The sequence below is a fragment of the Zootoca vivipara genome, chromosome Z2, assembly GCF_965207765.1.
Source record: "Zootoca vivipara chromosome Z2, rZooViv2.hap1.1, whole genome shotgun sequence".
In the NCBI taxonomy this organism is placed as follows: Eukaryota; Metazoa; Chordata; class Lepidosauria; order Squamata; family Lacertidae; genus Zootoca; species Zootoca vivipara.
Window position 1 is genome coordinate 40,216,853 of NC_142585.1, and position 16,998 is coordinate 40,233,850.

At 44.6% G+C, this 16,998-nt stretch overlaps 2 protein-coding genes across 4 annotated transcripts in view; one reads left to right on the plus strand and one right to left on the minus strand.

Moving 5' to 3' along the window:
* Nucleotides 1–102: 102 nt before the first annotated feature.
* LOC118084276 (stomatin) lies at nucleotides 103–13,090 on the plus strand. Its single transcript, XM_060270307.2, has 7 exons — nucleotides 103–475; nucleotides 3,886–3,998; nucleotides 6,231–6,303; nucleotides 7,716–7,798; nucleotides 9,241–9,444; nucleotides 10,913–10,993; nucleotides 12,693–13,090. The coding sequence occupies exons 1-7, from the start codon at nucleotides 241–243 to the stop codon at nucleotides 12,882–12,884; spliced, it is 981 nt and encodes a 326-aa protein (XP_060126290.1). The 5' UTR covers nucleotides 103–240; the 3' UTR covers nucleotides 12,885–13,090.
* A 2,282-nt stretch (nucleotides 13,091–15,372) lies between these two features.
* Nucleotides 15,373–16,998, minus strand: part of GSN (gelsolin) — a 60,552-nt gene continuing 58,926 nt past the window's right edge. For all 3 annotated transcript variants that reach the window (XM_035113402.3, XM_088664950.1, XM_035113401.3), the window contains one exon: nucleotides 15,373–15,778. In XM_035113402.3, the coding sequence (XP_034969293.2) occupies nucleotides 15,609–15,778 (170 nt within the window). In that variant the 3' untranslated portion in view covers nucleotides 15,373–15,608. The remainder of the gene's footprint in view (nucleotides 15,779–16,998) is intronic.

Sequence of the window (16,998 nt, forward strand, 5' to 3'; positions counted from 1 at the left end):
CTATGGCATGCACGCACCACCACCAACTCTCTAACTTTTTTTTTTTAAGGTGTCTGATAGAAAAAAACGAAAAGCACAAAACTTGGAACTACTAAATTTATTTTAAATTGCAAGCTTAAGAAGCTAATCTGTATAAAACTGTGCCCTCCAAAGGTCAGTCTGATACCACGGGCCACGGTCCTGGTAAATGGATGTACTGTATATCAGACTGCTTTGCTTTAATAAATCCGTGTGCGCAGAATGAAGCAGCCGAGGCCTCAGAGCCTGATCACTAGGACCTGGGCGAGTAACAAGAGTAACAGACGGATCGAGCGTTGCTGGAGCAACCGCTGCCGCCCCGTCCTCGAACCGAGCCGGACTGTGCAGGAATCCTGTTGTCGGTTAGTGCGTGCGGAGCTGGTCAAGTCGGTAGCCTTCATGACAGAGGGAGCGAAGGATGACTCCCAAAAGACGGAAGTCGTCTATGTTCCTCCACGTGAGCGACATGAAGGATTTGCAGTTTGGGGCGGGCGGGCGGCCGGCCGGACTTGCGTGTGTAAAGGAAGGGGGCGATCAATCTGCTTTCTCTTCCTTGAAAAACTCTTCATCGCGACCCAAAGGGGCCTCGCTGTTAAGGAGAAAGGAACTTTGTTCTGAAGTCGGCTGCTTCTTTAGGTTTTCTGCCTTGCAATCGAGAGGAAACAACGTCCTCCCTGTTCTTCCTTTTCCTGTTACTTGCAGCGCCGCGTGTTAACTATAAAACCAGGTTACCCTTTAAACATGCACATAGTTTCCTGGTCTCAGGAGCACGTAATCATATCCTGAAGGGAGCTCTGTCTTATTTATTTTTGTCTGTGGGATTTTTGAAACACAACTTTAATAGGACGTTTCCATGGGGAGCTATGGCTGAGGCTTGGGACCTGCTGATTCCAGGGTGAAACAGAGGGAATAATAAGGGTTTCTGAAGATGTGCAGAGTGTCCCCTAATCACTGAGTTACTGCAGCCCTCAGGAAGGGAATTTATTTGCTGTCCTCAGGGAATATAGCAGCAGCCTGGAGAAGAGACTACGGAAGAAGGCTTTTCAGAACAGTTTGAGACCGCTTATTTGAATGCTGTAAGGCAGGCACGACCAACAGGTAGATTGTGATCTACTGGTAGATCACTGGCTCCCCCCACAGAAGCTCAACAACTTTGGCTCCCCTAAAAAAGGTCAACAACGTTTTCCTGAACCCCTAAAAACAGGGGTAGATCACTGCCAGATTTTAATTCGGAAAGGAGATTGCAGCCTCTTGGGCATATAAGAGTGGAGTTTATAGGCTAGGGATAGTAGCTGCTTTGAGGAAGTGAAATCCCACCCACCCCCAGTGCTGGCAGATACTGGATTTGCTGGTAATATTTTGAGCAACTAGCTGACTGGATGAAGGATGGATTGCTGGTGTGCTCTGAGCACAGCAAAATTTCAGCGGCAATAAATTAATTTGACTGGTAGATTTGCTGGGTGTTGGTTTCACTATACATTTAAAACAGTACCACTTTAAACAGAGGGCCTCCTCCCCCGAATCCTAGGAAGTGCAGTTTTTTTTAGGGTGCTGAGACTTGTCAGGTACCGTAGACCCTTCCCCCTTCCAGAGCTACAATTGTCAAAGTGGTTTAGCAATCAATCTTTCCAGAGTTCTAGTTACAGGTAGGTAGCTGTGTTGGTCTGACGTAGTCGAAACAAAATAAAAAAAATCCTTCCAGCAGCACCTTAAAGACCAACTATTTTTTTTTTTTTTTGGAATGAGCTTTCGTGTGCATGCACACTTCTTCAGATACACTGAAATAGAAGTCCCCAGACGCTTATATGTAAAGAAAGGGTGGGGAGGGGTATGGGTGATTGACTGACTGATAGCTGTTGACGACTGTAAATGACTGCAAATGATCTTGCATGAATTTCCTTTCCAGAGGACTTTTGAAATCAGTACATTTTTAAAATGTGTGTGTCTGGAGGCGGTTGGAGGATGGATGGCAGCGAACAGGTTGAGGTTGAATCCTGACAAGAAAGAAGTACTCTTTTTGGGGGACAGGAGGCGGGCAGGTGTGGAGGACTCCCTGGTCCTGAATGGGGTAACTGTGCCCCTGAAGGACCAGGTGCACAGCCTGGGAGTCATTTTGGACTCACAGCTGTCCATGGAGGCACAGGTCAGTTCTGTATCCAGGGCAGCTGTCTATCAGCTCCATCTGGTACGCAGGCTGAGACCCTACCTGCCCGCGGGCTGTCTCGCCAAAGTGGTGCATGCTCTGGTTATCTCTCGCTTGGACTACTGCAATGAGCTCCATGTGGGGCTGCCTTTGAAGGTGACCCGGAAACTACAATTAATCCAGAATGCAGCAGTGAGATTGGTGACTGAGAGCGGCCGCCGAGACCACATAACACTGGTCTTGAAAGACCTACATTGGCTCCCAGTACGTTTCCGAGCACAATTCAAAGTGTTGGTACTGACCTTTAAAGCCCTAAATGGCCTCAGTCTAGTATACCCGAAGGAGCGTCTCCACCATAGCTGCCAAGTTATCCCTTTTTTACAGGGATTTTCCCTTATGCTGAATAGGCTTCCTCACGAGAAAAGCGAAAACTTGGCAGCTATGGTCTCCACCCCCATCATTCTGCCCGGACACTGAGGTCCAATGCTGAGGGCCTTCTGGCGGTTCCCTCACTACGAGAAGCCAAACTACAGGGAACCAGGCAGAGGGCCTTCTCGGTAGTGGCACCCGCCCTGTGGAACGCCCTCCCACCAGATGTCAAAAAGAAAAGCAACTACCAGACTTTTAGAGGACATCTGAAGGCAGCCCTGTTTGCACACCAAACAGGCAGCCTCATAAACATATATTGCATTAAGTAAATGTATATAAAACACACATGTGCAATTAATTTATGGGGAGTACAGAATTTCACTCCCTGCTAGGTATGGACAAGAGAGAGAGAGAGAGAGAGAGAATGAAAGAGAAAAATAATAGAATTGTTGTTGTTGTTTAGTCGTTTAGTCGTGTCCGACTCTTCGTGACCCCATGGACCATAGCACGCCAGGAACTCCTGTCTTGCACTGCCTCCCGTAGTTTGGTCAAACTCATGTTCGTAGCTTCGAGAACACTGTCCAACCATCTCGTCCTCTGTCGTCCCCTTCTCCTAGTGCCCTCAATCTTTCCCAACATCAGAGTCTTTTCCAAGGATTCTTCTCTTCTCATGAGGTGGCCAAAGTATTGGAGCCTCAGCTTCACGATCTGTCCTTCCAGGGAGCACTCAGGGCTGATTTCCTTAAGAATGGATAGGTTTGATCTTCTAGCAGTCCATGGGACTCTCAAGAGTCTCCTCCAGCACCATAATTCAAAAGCATCAATTCTTCGGCGATCAGCCTTCTTTATGGTCCAGCTCTCACTTCCATACATCACTACTGGGAAAACCATAGCTTTAACTATACGGACCTTTGTCGGCAAGGTGATGTCTTTGCTTTTTAAGATGCTGTCTAGGTTTGTCATTGCTTTTCTCCCAAGAAGCAGGCGTCTTTTAATTTCGTGACTGCTGTCACCATCTGCAGTGATCAAGGAGCCCAAGAAAGTAAAATCTCTCACTGCCTCCATTTCTTCCCCTTCTATTTGCCAGGAGGTGATGGGACCAGTGGCCATGATCTTGGTTTTTTTGATGTTGAGCTTCAGACCATATTTTGCGCTCTCCTCTTTCACCCTCATTAAAAGGTTCTTTAATTCCTCCTCACTTTCTGCCATCAAGGTTGTGTCATCTGCATATCTGAGGTTGTTGATATTTCTTCCGGCAATCTTAATTCCTGCTTGGGATTCATCTAGTCCAGCCTTTCGCATGATGAATTCTGCATATAATTGTATTTACTTCCAAATATATGTGTCCTTTTCAGCGCCTCCAGAGAAGCCTGGCCAAGACCTCCATGCATGCGAGTGGCTCCTAGTTATCCTTTCATTCATCATTGTTCTCTTGACTTTTCCCTTATCCATCTGGCTGTGCGTAGAGGTAAGAATGTTCCTGGTAAATAATATTCCTCAAAAGGAGAATAGATGCATTTCTTATTTAAACTGAATGCTCACACACTGCTGAGCACTCGGATTTTCTTCTTAGGGCACCTTCAGCCTGCCAGTATTTTGTGGAAGAGATTAAAGCTCGTGCAGTGAAAATATATGTGCCCGTCTGGTATTTTATCATAGTTGTATTCTGCAACTTGCCCTTGACACAAGGGCTGCACATCCAATTTCACCCCATTGGGTGCACTGCCTGGCGCCCCCTGGCCAGCTCACCCACCTTCACTGACACTTCTGCTGTTCTGCCTCTGCTGCTGGTGGAGACCTCTCATGTGTCATGAGATCTTGCCAGAAATTAGTGCTGATTCCAGTGGCAGAGGTGGCAGGGCAGGGTGGTAGTGGTGGATTTATTCTGCTTAGTTATCTGTTTTTATCTATAAGTCACATTGAGTCCCGTCAAGGAGGGTAAAAATAAAGCAATAAATGAGAAGTTGCTTGCAATGCCTCCCCGGTGCAGCTGCATTATTGTTGTCTTGAGGGGCTGTAGTGCAGCAAAAGGGGGGTTATTTACTTATATGTGTATAAATACTATATACCGGTGTGGTGTAGTGGTTAAGAGTGGTAGACTTGTAATCTGGGGAACCAGGTTCGCGTCTCTGCTCCTCCACATGCAGCTGCTGGGTGACCTTGGGCTAGTCACACTTCTCTGTAGTCTCTCAACCTTCCTCACCTCACAGAGTGTTTGTTGTGGGAGAGGAAGGGAAAGGAGAATGTTAGCCGCTTTGAGACTCCTTTGAGTAGTGATAAAGCGGGATATCAAATCCAAACTACTACTCTTCTTCTTCTTCTTCTTCTTCTTCTTCTTCTTCTTCTTCTTCTTCTTCTTCTTCTTCTTCTTCTTCTTCTTCTTCTTCTTCTTCTCCTCTTCTTCTTCTCTTCTTCTTCTTCTTCTTTTCATTGATACCCCATCTCCCCCCCACTCCAAGGAGCTCAAGGTTGCATACATGGTTCTCCCATCCTCATTTAATCCCCACCAGAACCCTGTGAGATAGGTTAGGCTGAGAGGCAGTGGGTGGCTCAGGATCACCCACTAAACTTCACGGTTGAATGAGGATTTGAACCCTAGTTTTCAGCAGGAAGTTAACAAAACATGGTCTGATTAGTAATGAAGCAGTGTCCCACCAGCCCACCGCAAATAGTGTTTCCACAATATTAAAAGCAGGGTTGCATCAAGCCACCCCGAGCAACTCACAATGAGCACAAATCTTTATTTATTCATGAAGTTTATATGTCACCCTTCCAAAGGAGACCAGGGGGGCAAACAATAAGTAATAAAACAAAGCAAATTTTTTGAAAACTAAAGGCAATTCTAATGTAGTACAGATGCAGACCAGGGACTCAGCTATTACAGCTGCAAATAAAAAGTTTTAAGTGTGTTGTAAAGTGCATTATACAAATGTGATACTAGACGGCAATGCTGATCTATGGCAAATTCAATATATTTTTCAAAACGTTTTTTAAAAAAGCATTTTCACAACATTTTTTTACCTGTGTCTAGATATCAAATTAGGAAAGATCTCAAATTAAAAGGCTTTTTGAAAGAAGGACTTCTGTAGGTGCCCAAAAGACACAGAGACAGCACCTGTCAAATATTCAAAGGGAGGGTATTCCAAACTGCAGGTGCCACAACACTAAAGGCCCATTGCTAATATTGTGCAGAATTGACCTTCTGATGAGGTGGTGTCCCCAAGAGGCCCTCACCTGCAGAGCTCAGTCATCAACTGAATATATAAGGAGTGGGGCAATATTTCATGTATCCTGGCCCCAAGCTTATATAGGGCTTTATACAGCAAAACCAACACCCTGAACACAGCCCACTAGCTAATTGGTAGTCTGTGCAATCCTTTCAACAGTGGGGTAATGTGTTGCCAATATCCTGTCACAGTGAGCAGTCGAGCCACTGTGTTTTGCACCAACTGCAGCTTCTGGACCATCCTCAAGGACAGCCTCACTGAATTCACAATACAAAAGGACACCTGGGGGACCCCTAAAATGCCTGTGTTGCTGCAACATTCTCCTATTTATTTATTTCATGTATATACCGCCTTTATCTTCCAAGGACCTCTACATGATGCACATGGGTCTCCTCCTCCTCCCCCTTTCGTAAAAGGTGAAATGTACAAGATGGAAATCAACCTGTGACACCCCCACCCCTTTCCTATAACAGGTTGTCTATGAATACGAGCAAGCTATCATCGTAAGACTGGGGCGCATACAAAAAGGAGGTGCAAAAGGGCCAGGTGAGGGTTTCATTTTATAGTTCCAACATGTGACAGAACGTTAATGCTGATCAATTTCATGGGAATGCCTTGAAGGCTTATTGTGATTGTTCATTCTTCCCCTGGCTGTGGTTAGGTCACAGCAGGCATCCCCAAACTGCGGCCCTCCAGATGTTTTGGCCTACAACTCCCATGATCCCTAGCTAAGAGGACCAGTGGTCAGGGATGATGGGAATTGTAGCCCCAAACATCTGGAGGGCAGGCCCGTCCTAGCCATAGAGGCTAGTGGCACGGAGAACCATGGCGCCGGGCGCTGGAAGGGCGCCAAGTGAGCGCAGGGTTCTGGCGATCTGGCCAGGACTGGGCTCCTTCTCTGAGGACTCCGCGCTGCGCCTCCTTCTCGTTTCCCCAGCGCTGGGTTCCGCTCAGTCGAGCTTCACCACCAGCGCGCGCACAGCACCCAAGCAGCTCTTGCTGGTCTTGCGGTACACGCGCTGGTGGTGAAGCTTGACTGAGCAGAACCCAGCGCTGGGGAAACGAGAAGGAGGCACAGCGCGGAGTCCTCGGAGGTGGCCTCCCGCTGCTGCTGTGGTCCGCTTGGCACTCCCGGGCCCTTGGAGAGGCTCTGGAGGGGGGCGCTGGAGGGACCTAGCACCAGGGCGCTGGATGGGCTTAAGACGGCCCTGCTGGAGGGCCAAGGTTTGGGGATGCCAGGGTCACAGCCACATCATATATTCCAATCGCTGCTTTAAGAATCATGGTTTCCCCCCAGAGAATCCTGGGAACCGTAGTATGTTACAAATCTCCTAGCAGCTTTCAGCATCCTTAACAAACTACAGTTCCCAGTATTATTGGTGGGTGGGTGGAGCCATGATCCTTACAGTGGCAAGAGAGTGTCCCTAAGTGTATGGTATGGATGTGACCATGAATCTGCCAAAGGAGCTTTGGGCTGGTACTTCTTGGACAAGAGTCACTCATTTGGCCTCAATCAACAGGGCTACCAACTCAAACCTGCACCCAGTGGTGACTGGTGTCCATTAGGACCAGTAGGATGGAAGACGGAGAGATAAACAGTAGGTGTCACCAGAGCCAGGGAACTAAAGAGTCAGTGTTGTTTAAACTCCTGCTGGAACAAAGGAGGATGAATGCTCAATAAACAAGTGACCTGGGAGTGCCCCAATTTTTAAATGAAAATGAAATGAAGGCAGTGGAGGCTGGTCTATTTGAGCAAGTGGGGCTGTGCCCCACCGACTTCAGTCTGCCTGTCATCTTGTTTATAGCATCTCCAGAGGGTGGCAGCCCAGACCCCCGCTGGCATTCAGCCCCCTGAAAGTTGCCCACAAGGGAACGTGGCCCTCAGGCTGAAAAGGGTTTTCTTACTGCTGTGATATGACCTCTTGTGAGTTGAACAGTTGTCATTTCTATTCCTGCAGGCATCCATTTCCTTTTGCCTTGCACAGACACCCTTATCAGAGTGGACATGAGGACAAAGTCATTTACTATACAATTCCAGGAAGTAAGTACTCCACTTCCCAGGTTTTTTTCCCTTCTTCTTCTGAGGGGATCTGGAGTCCACAGTTTCCTCACCCCGCTTTAACTGGACAAAAGTCCTAGGAGAAATGGGATACATTGAACTGTTTGATAGTGATGGTTAAAGAGGATATTCAGGTGATCTAGTTCGATCTGCTGGATATACTGTACTTTTCCGTGTATAACATGCCCCCATGTATAACACGCCCCCTATTTTGGGGGACTAAAAGTGCGGGGAGATTGTCCAGAGTTGTTGAGCTTTTGTTGTTGTTGTTGTTGAGCTTTTTAAAGAGGGGGGGGGGGAATTGCTGAAAAGCACTCACCTGCCTGGCTGACACTAGCACTCACGCAAGCCTCCTAATGTCTGTCCCCTCACCGGCAGAAGCAGCCTATTGCTCGCCCAATTGCCGCAGCAACACCCAATCAACACCACCCCTTGCCGCAGAGACCACTAGCACGCTGCAGACCATATCTGGTTCGCGGCATCAACCAATCCAATGTCACCCCTAGGCACTACCCATGTATAAGACGACCCCATATTTTAAAGATAATTTTTCAGTAAAAACAACAACATAGTTTTACACACAGAAAAGTACGGTACAACTCCCACTTGACAGCCCCAACCAATGTTTTCTCCCTTTCTTATGAAACTTTGGGACGTCTGGTGAGGTTGAATGTTGAAAGAGTCAGGATAGACTTTTTCATACAGCGCGTGGTGAGACTATGGAATTCACTGCCCCAAGAGGTGTATAAGACGATCCCCAACTTTTCCAGTTAAAATATAGAGTTTGGGATATACTTGCCGTATAAGAAATATGACCCGGCGTATAAGACGACCCCCGACTTTTGAGAAGATTTTCCTGGGTTAAAAAATAGTCTTATACGCAGGAATATACAGTATATCAATATTACTTCTTTGAGGGGGAAGCTAGCGTTGTTAGAATATAATGTTATTTACTACATGGAATTTTATTAATTGTATACACGGAATTTGACAAGTAGTCATTGTAAATGGATTCTCCGTGCCCTCACTGTGGCTAAAAGACTGGTATTGATCCACTGGAAAGAGGAATCTATGGCTCCCTTTAATCAATGGATACAAAACATGACAACTCTTGCAACATGTGAATGAATGTATGAATAAGTATATTTGGAAAGCATTTATTAAAAATATAGGTTATAAATAGATCTATATGTATTATAATAATTATTTCATTTATATACTTTTGTATTAGACAAGTATGTATATAATTGTAATGGGTGAATTTATTTGTATTTTTAATGCATTTTTATTTCCTTTTTCACTATATCTTGCTTACCCAAAATATTTTCAATTAAAAAAAACCCAAAACACTTTACATCTCTTTATCATTCTTATATGTTGAAGTTTTCCCATCTTTCCTTACCTCACTGCTGCTTCTTCCTTAGGTTTTTACCAAAGATCCAATGCATGTGGATGCAGATGGTGTGATTTATTTCCGAGTGCAGAATCCCATGCTTGCTGTCACAAGTACCACTGAAGCAGTCCTGGCCACTCAGCTCTTGGCTGAAACCACTTTCAAGAACGTTTTGGGGACTAAGACCTTATCTGAAATCATCTCCAACCGGGAACAAATTGCATATTCTATACAGGTATGGCTAAGTTGCAGTTGCCAGCCTGGTGCCCACTAAGGCCTTCATTGGAGCACCCCCACCCCCCACAAGGCAGGTGCCTCAGAGTCTCAGCTTTTCATTTTAAAAAGGTATCTGGCCTTCTAGAAAGAAAGTTATGAAGCAAAAATTGCAGGCCCCCTTCTAAGGATTGCTGTGAACTTAACTAGCCTGGCTGCTCCTGCCTATCAGTGTTTCTAGGCAGTGATTGAAGTCAGAGCTGTGATTGATAAGTGAGTTGTTTGGATACCAGGCAACAGAAATCATTGGCATTGGTTTTCTTCTCCCCTTTAGCACACTTTTCCTACTTCTGACTTATTTTCCAGAAGTCCTTGTAGTTTGCTCTTTGCTAGCAAGCAGGATTCATTTTTCTTGTAGTGCATTCATCTGCAATCAGGTGTTCCCTAGAGGTTATTTCCCACAAATACTCCTACACAATAAGTGGAGGGGAATGTTAAAGAATCCCATAACCAAACAGCAAATGCAAAATCTGAAAACTTTGCAAAGAGGCTTAAAGCATGTCTCTTGCTGTGCAGAGGCTGCTGTCCAGGTACTCGTTAAGAACCCACTATACAGTGTATATTGTATACATGCCTACTCAGATGTAAGTCTCTTTGTGTTTTAAAATATTATTTTATTTTAAATATTTTAAATATATCATTAACATGCAGGAAAACAAGATACTTTTTAGTAGATAGAAAGGAAAACAAAATCTAGTTATACAAATAAATTTTGAAGTAATGTTAACTTTCTGGACAGGCAAATGATAAATATCTTCATTAAAGGATTTACTCAGGTAACTACATCAAATAAATATCTGAACAGATTTCTAAAATTTGCCCGTTTTTCCATTTCAGGGTGTGGGGGTAACAGAATTAAGAACTCTGTAATGGAGGTATGAACACAGATAGAACTCAGATCATCCAAATCCACTAAAAGGGACCGCCCATGTCCTTGCACATTAATATAAATTACAAAATCATACCACACACACACATACACTTTGGCCTATAAGAACTCTTGATTTGAATGCCATTTTTTTCAAGCAACACTTGAACAAAGCTCATACCATGGTTAGACTATGTCTGATCTTTACGGAGCGCTTTGCTCTGAGGTTTGTTTGTTTGTTAGTTTGTTTCAGCTGGGAGGTTATATGACCATGAGTTTTCATTCTGATTTGCTTGCATGGTGGTTATGTCATTTATCTCACACATTTTAGTGCATTTAGACACCACTTTCCTAACTGCAATATGTTACAGTTCTTAAAATGGATTTGTTGTGCCAGGGAGCTTTAATCCACTTTAATTGCATAAAAACCAAAATATCTAGTGTGTGACTTAATTCCTGTTCATTTGTTCTGTTGAGTCTCATGGCTCATGTAATTACTATAAAGCATGTATAATGGCTGATGGCTGACTACTATATTCCCTCACTTTTTTTAAAAAAACAGACCATACTGAACAACGCCACAGGTGACTGGGGCATAAAGGTGGAGCGTGTTGAGCTCAATGATGTGAAAGCGAGAGTAAAGGTAGGATACTCTGCATCTGCTGTGTGTCACTTTGAAGCTGTTTTGTGGAAAGCAACAAATAGAATGAATAATAGCATGTTAATAATAGCCTGGGACCCAGGTGGCGCTGTGGGTTAAACCACAGAGTCTAGGGCTTGCTGATCAGAAGCTCGACGGTTCGAATCCCTGCAACGGGGTGAGCTCCCGTTGCTCGGTCCCAGCTCCTGCCCACCTAGCAGTTCGAAAGCATGTCAAAGTGCAAGTAGATAAATAGGTACCGGTACAGCGGGAAGGTAAACGGCGTTTCCGTGCGCTGCTCTGGTTCGCCAGAAGCAGCTATGTCATGCTGGCCACATGACCCGGAAGCTGTCTGCGGACAAACGCCGGCTCCCTCGGCCTATAGAGCGAGATGAGCGCCGCAACCCCAGAGTCGGACACGACTGGACCAGATGGTCAGGGGCCCCTTTACCTTTAATAGCCTTTTAAGATGGTGGGACCGTCACTTGGAAAGTGGTGCAGCCGCAAAAGAAAACTAAGGCTGGGTACACACAACATGGAGTACTTGCTTTTTCCACATAGTCCACACACATTTACTAGGGCCCAGTTTCCTTGGAATGAAGCTTTAGAGGAGACTGTGGTATCTTAAGGATATATAGTTTTATTTACACATATATGCAACCTGAGCATAGGATGAAGGGGCTCACAGCATTAATACCACAACAGATCTTGGCACAGAGCAAGAGATGCTTATGTGTCCTTCAGCTTCTAGCTCTCTCACACTCCACCAACTCTGGCCTTTGTTCTTCTAACTACCAGCTACGTGAGAGGAGGGTGTGGAAAAGGCCCACCTATTTGTTCTATCACAGAGCAACTTATTTGGATAACCTAAATTGTGGTACTTAAACTAGCCCGCCAAAGCCATTACCTTGTCAAAGGAACTGGCTTGGCAAGCTTCTTTGGCAAGCTCAACAAAGCGTCCGGATTTTCACTTTTTGAAATATGGCAGCCCTCACATAGAATCAATCTAGATTGAGAGCAGCAGCATGTTGAGCATGAATGATTCTAGATTGAGATAAACAACATTTTTGTGGAGGAAATGGCTTAGTTTGTATACAGCCAAAGATTCGATGGCATGGGGGCTGTTCATCTGGGAACTTTAGCCTCTGCGCAGGCCACCCTGGAATTTTGAGGTTCAAGTTTCTCTTAAATACTTCCTGAGCTGTACCAAGTCAGGTACTTAAATGGCTACTTTCCAGGACAGTTACATTCTACCTCCACTGTTGGATGGCAAAGTGGATTTATTGCACTACACAACAGAATGCTTTCCATGAAGCTCCTCACCAGATGAACTTGAATCCCAGCTTCAAAATACTGACAGTGTGGATCTCCCCACCCCCACCCGATGTTGCAGCTCAAAATAGTTTCCTGATCAGCTTTCTAACTCTTGCTTTTATTGGTCAAAACCAGAAATGTTATTGGAAATCCCCTTGTCAACACCTCATCACTCAATTTGCGCTATCTGGTGTTGGGCCAATTCTTTTTCTTTCCTTATTTCCTGCCACCAGTGTGTTTGTAGTCAACACCCTTGGAATCATGTGTTGCTTTGGAAAGTGCAAATTAAGTTGTTTCCTTTAAATGGAAACTGAGTCAAATTCCTCCCCTATCCTAGTGGCATAGGGCCATAAATTGCTTGTTGGCCTTGTGATTTTATCCCTTTCAGGTCATTGTGGGAGAGAGTGAAAAGACCAGCCCCAAGATTGTGAAGGAATCTTCTGTTCTCATGATTGAATCCCCCAAGTCTCTCAAGTTTCGCTGCATGCAGACGGAGAAGACCACGACCACGACCTCTGAGGATGCCAGCACTACCAATCAGCAGACTGTCATCAGTCAACAGACTGTCGTATTCCGCTAACAGTAGATATGCTGCAAGGCAGTGTGGGAATGCAGTGCTAACTCAGGACACTGATGCACAAGGAGATGCTCTTTCACAGGAGGCTAGATTCCTTATAAGTGCATTAAGTGATTTTATTTATTTGCCTATTTTTAAACAGTTTTACATTTTGTTGTTTCATTGCCCCATATCCCAAATATGAATAAAAGTAGAAATATGCTGGACAATATATTCTCAATCTGCCATCCTTATACCCTTTCTCTCATCCCCAACATAGCAATACTTAGACCCCCAAGGGTTTCAGATAGGGCTTTCTCCTAGCCCTACTTGGAGATGCTGGGAATTTAATCTGAGACCTTTAGCATACAAATCATGTGATCTACCACCAAGCTGTGTCCTTCCCCTCAACATAACAATTCTGTGGTTCTGAAGAATAGGATGAATGAAAGAGGAGCGTAGGAATGTGGGAATCTGCCTTTTACAGTGTCAAGCCATTTACTGGTAATGGCTCTCCTGCTGAACCCAGCGCCTTCTGCATGCAAAGCTGTTGGTTTACCACTGGAACTGATGTTTACTGAGCATTCATAATGATTTGGTTTGGTTCAAGTGTAGACATACATGCTGCTGAAATAAAGTTAAGAGCACTGGAAAAACAACAATACTGAAGTATCAGTTTTCTGTGTTCATGGAATGAGGCATTAGGAGGTTTTCTCCCTTATCAAATATCTCTGATGACACCGAGTTATTCAGTTGTGGATGTGTGGAACTTTTTCTCATGTTTCAAGAAAAATTTGGGTTGCATTCATTTTTCTTCTGTATTTTGTTTGAGAATACCAAGCATTGACTTCATTGCTTCCTCCAATGTCATCACACGAAAGCTCATACCAATAACAAACTTAGTTGGTCTCTAAGGTGCTACTGGAAGGATTTTTTTTTTATTTTGTTTCGACTACGGCAGACCAACACAGCTACCTACCTGTAATTTAAACTGTGTGTGTATGTTGGGCGGGGGGAGTATTGTCCCATTTGTTACATGACAGATGGCCATCCAACCTCTGCTTAAAACCCACCAAGGAAGGAGAGCCCACAACCTCTGAGAGTTAATTCTATTATCAAACAGCTCTTACTGTCAGAAGGTTCTTCCTGATAGTTGTTTGGAATTTCCTTTCTTGTAACTTGAATCTATTGGTTTGGGTCCTAGCGTCTGAAGCTGGAGAAAACAAGCTTGCTCCTTCCTCCATGTGACAGCCCTTTAGATATTTGAATATGACTAGCATATCTCCTCTGTCTCCTCTTTACCAGCCTAAACATACCCAGTTTCCTCAATTGTTCCACACAAGGCTTGATTTGCAGACCCTTGACCACCTTGGTCACTCTTCTGCACACGTTACAACTTGTCAACATCCTTCTTAAATTCTGGTGCCCAGAACTGGACACAGTACTCTAGGTGTGGTGTGACCAAGGCAGAATAGAGAAGGACTATTACTTTCCTTGATCTGAACATCATAGTTCTCTTGATGCAGCCTAGAATAGCTTTTTTTTTTGCTGCTGCCGCTGCTGCTGCATCATACCATTGACTCATGTTAAGCTTGTGGTCTACTAAGACCCCTTTTCATATGTACTACTGGCAAGCCAGGTGTCCCCTATTTTATACTTGTGCATCTGGTTCTTCCTGCCTAGGTGTAGAACCTCTCCAATCTGTTAAGGTTATATTGAATTCTGATTCTATCTTTAGCGGCATTGGCTACCCCTCCCAATTGGTGTCATCTGCAAGTTTGATGAGGGTGCTGATAGTTGCTAGAAGACTCCCTATTCACTCTCAGAGAGCTATAATTCAGAGTGGTTTAGCAATCAATCCCTCTTCGCAGGGAACTTTGGAAGCTGAAGCTCTGTGAGGGGAATACTAAGTCTCCTAATAACTCTTAGCACTCCTGAGAAGCTACAGCTCCCACAATTCCTTGAGGGAAGCCATAACTGTTTAAAATGGTATCATAGTGCTTAAAACACACAGTGTGAATGTGTCCCATGTTGTTACTAGAAAAACCCCCTGTGATATTGACCTTGGACTGCTTCCTGGTATTGCTTCTGGATAACCTTTAGACTAATACTGTCTTTGTTTGGACTGTGCAGCACCAGCAACCCTGCCTGTGTTGGTGAGGACTCTGGCAAGAGGCTTATAACACTCTACCACAAGCAGTAATGATGACCACCTACACGGAGGGCTTTAAAAGAGAATTAAGACAAATGAGTGGCGGATTCGGCTAAAATTCTGCCTCCAGTGTTGGAATTAGTATGCCTCTGAATACTAGTTGCTGGAAACTGCAGGAGTGGAGAGTGACTACTGTGCTCAGTTACTGCTTGTGGGTTTCCCAGGAGGAATCCGGTTGACCACACTGAGAACAGGACTTCTGGCTCTATCCAGCCAGACTCTACTTACGTTCTTAGGATGATTCCTGGAAGATGTAAACCCCAATGTCTCTCAATAAGTTTTATCTGAAGCCAACAAACCTTCTGAGTTTCCACATAAGCTTTATTAAATACAATTTTCAAAGCAGCAGAAAAGCCAGTACAGTTCAAGGTGAGATTCAGGTACTGCACAGCTACTTAGGCAATTTATTAATATTTTTTTAAAAAAAGGAGTGACATAATTCTGCAGCTGGCGGAAGAGGAAAGGAGTAGCTCTTTAGAGGCAGTGAAGGCACCAAACTTTTATATATGTATTTAAAAAAACTAAAGCTGTTCCTTTTACACAGCCAGCTCGGCCATGGCCCTATCCAGAGGATCCGTGCTCCAGTAATCATCTTCCCAGCCAAGGAACCAGCCAGTGAAGGTGGGTGGTTCGAACCCTTGTCTGATGAGTGTGATGGGAGTTCTTCTGTCCCGATTGGCAGGGTCGGTCTCAATATATCTCCTGGCTGTAAAGATGCAAGTGAAGAAGAAAAAGAAGAGAACACAAGAGAAAAATGAGCTTCTTGCTGAGATCCTAAGGAGGCAATCCCCTAAGAGGGATTAATGAGCTTTTATTGGCATATATGAGGACATGGGGAGGGACCCTGTGAATCCATTTCTATGTTTGAGGGTGGTGCAGAGGGTAATGACACAAGAAAGACTTTTCAGTGGTGGCTCTCTAGGAAGAATGCCCGGTGCCATTGCTGTCTGTTCTTAAGTGCCAAGCTAAAACATTCTTATTTATCCAGGCTTCTGAGCCTGCATATAATGCTACTGCTATTCAGCACACACCACTGTAGATAACTAACATGGCTAGCTTGGATCCATTGATTTCAATGGGCATACTCTGAATAGAACATAAGTTGTATACAACTCTCTCTTTTTTAATTGTGAGGGTAGTTAGATGTGTCTGTGGCCTTTGTTGTGACCATCCTTTAAGTGTGGTGGGTGGGGGCTTGTTTCATTTCACTGTCTAATTTTAATGTCTTTGCTTTATTTTTCACTGTGCATGTTGCTTTGAGGCACCTGAGTACAAAAATGTGACTAATAAATTGAATAATAATTTTGAAGGGCTACAACAAAGAGGTCTCCAGATGACTGATTGAGGCTCATTTTCAGATGGCTGTAGGGAATTTTTGGCCTTCTAGATCAGGGGTCAGCAAACTTTTTCAGCAGGGGGCCGGTCCACTGTCCCTCAGACCTTGTGGGGGGGCCAGACTATATTTTGAAAAAAAATGAGCAAATTCCTATGCCCCACAAATAACCCAGAGATGCATTTTAAATAAAATGACCACATTCTACTCATGTAAAAATATGCTGATTCCCAGACCTTCCACGGGCCAGATTTAGAAGGCGATTGGGCCGCATCCGGCCCCCGGGCCTTAGTTTGGGGACCCCTGTTCTAGATCGTTACTGAACTACAACTCCCATCAGCCCCAGCAAGCATGGCCAATGTCGATGGGGCTCCCATAATTCTTTGGGGGAAGCTCATAACTGTTTAAAGTGGTATTGGCGTGCTTTACATGTATGGTGTGAATGTGGCCACCGTTATGGAATTCTTTAGAATTAGATTTTATTATGGTAATGCATTCTGCATGCACTTATTTCAGTGTGGCTTTACTACGTGCTGATGTGTATGGCCTGATTGGTCAGTGAGAAATGAATCCAGAAATGAGAGGCGTGTATC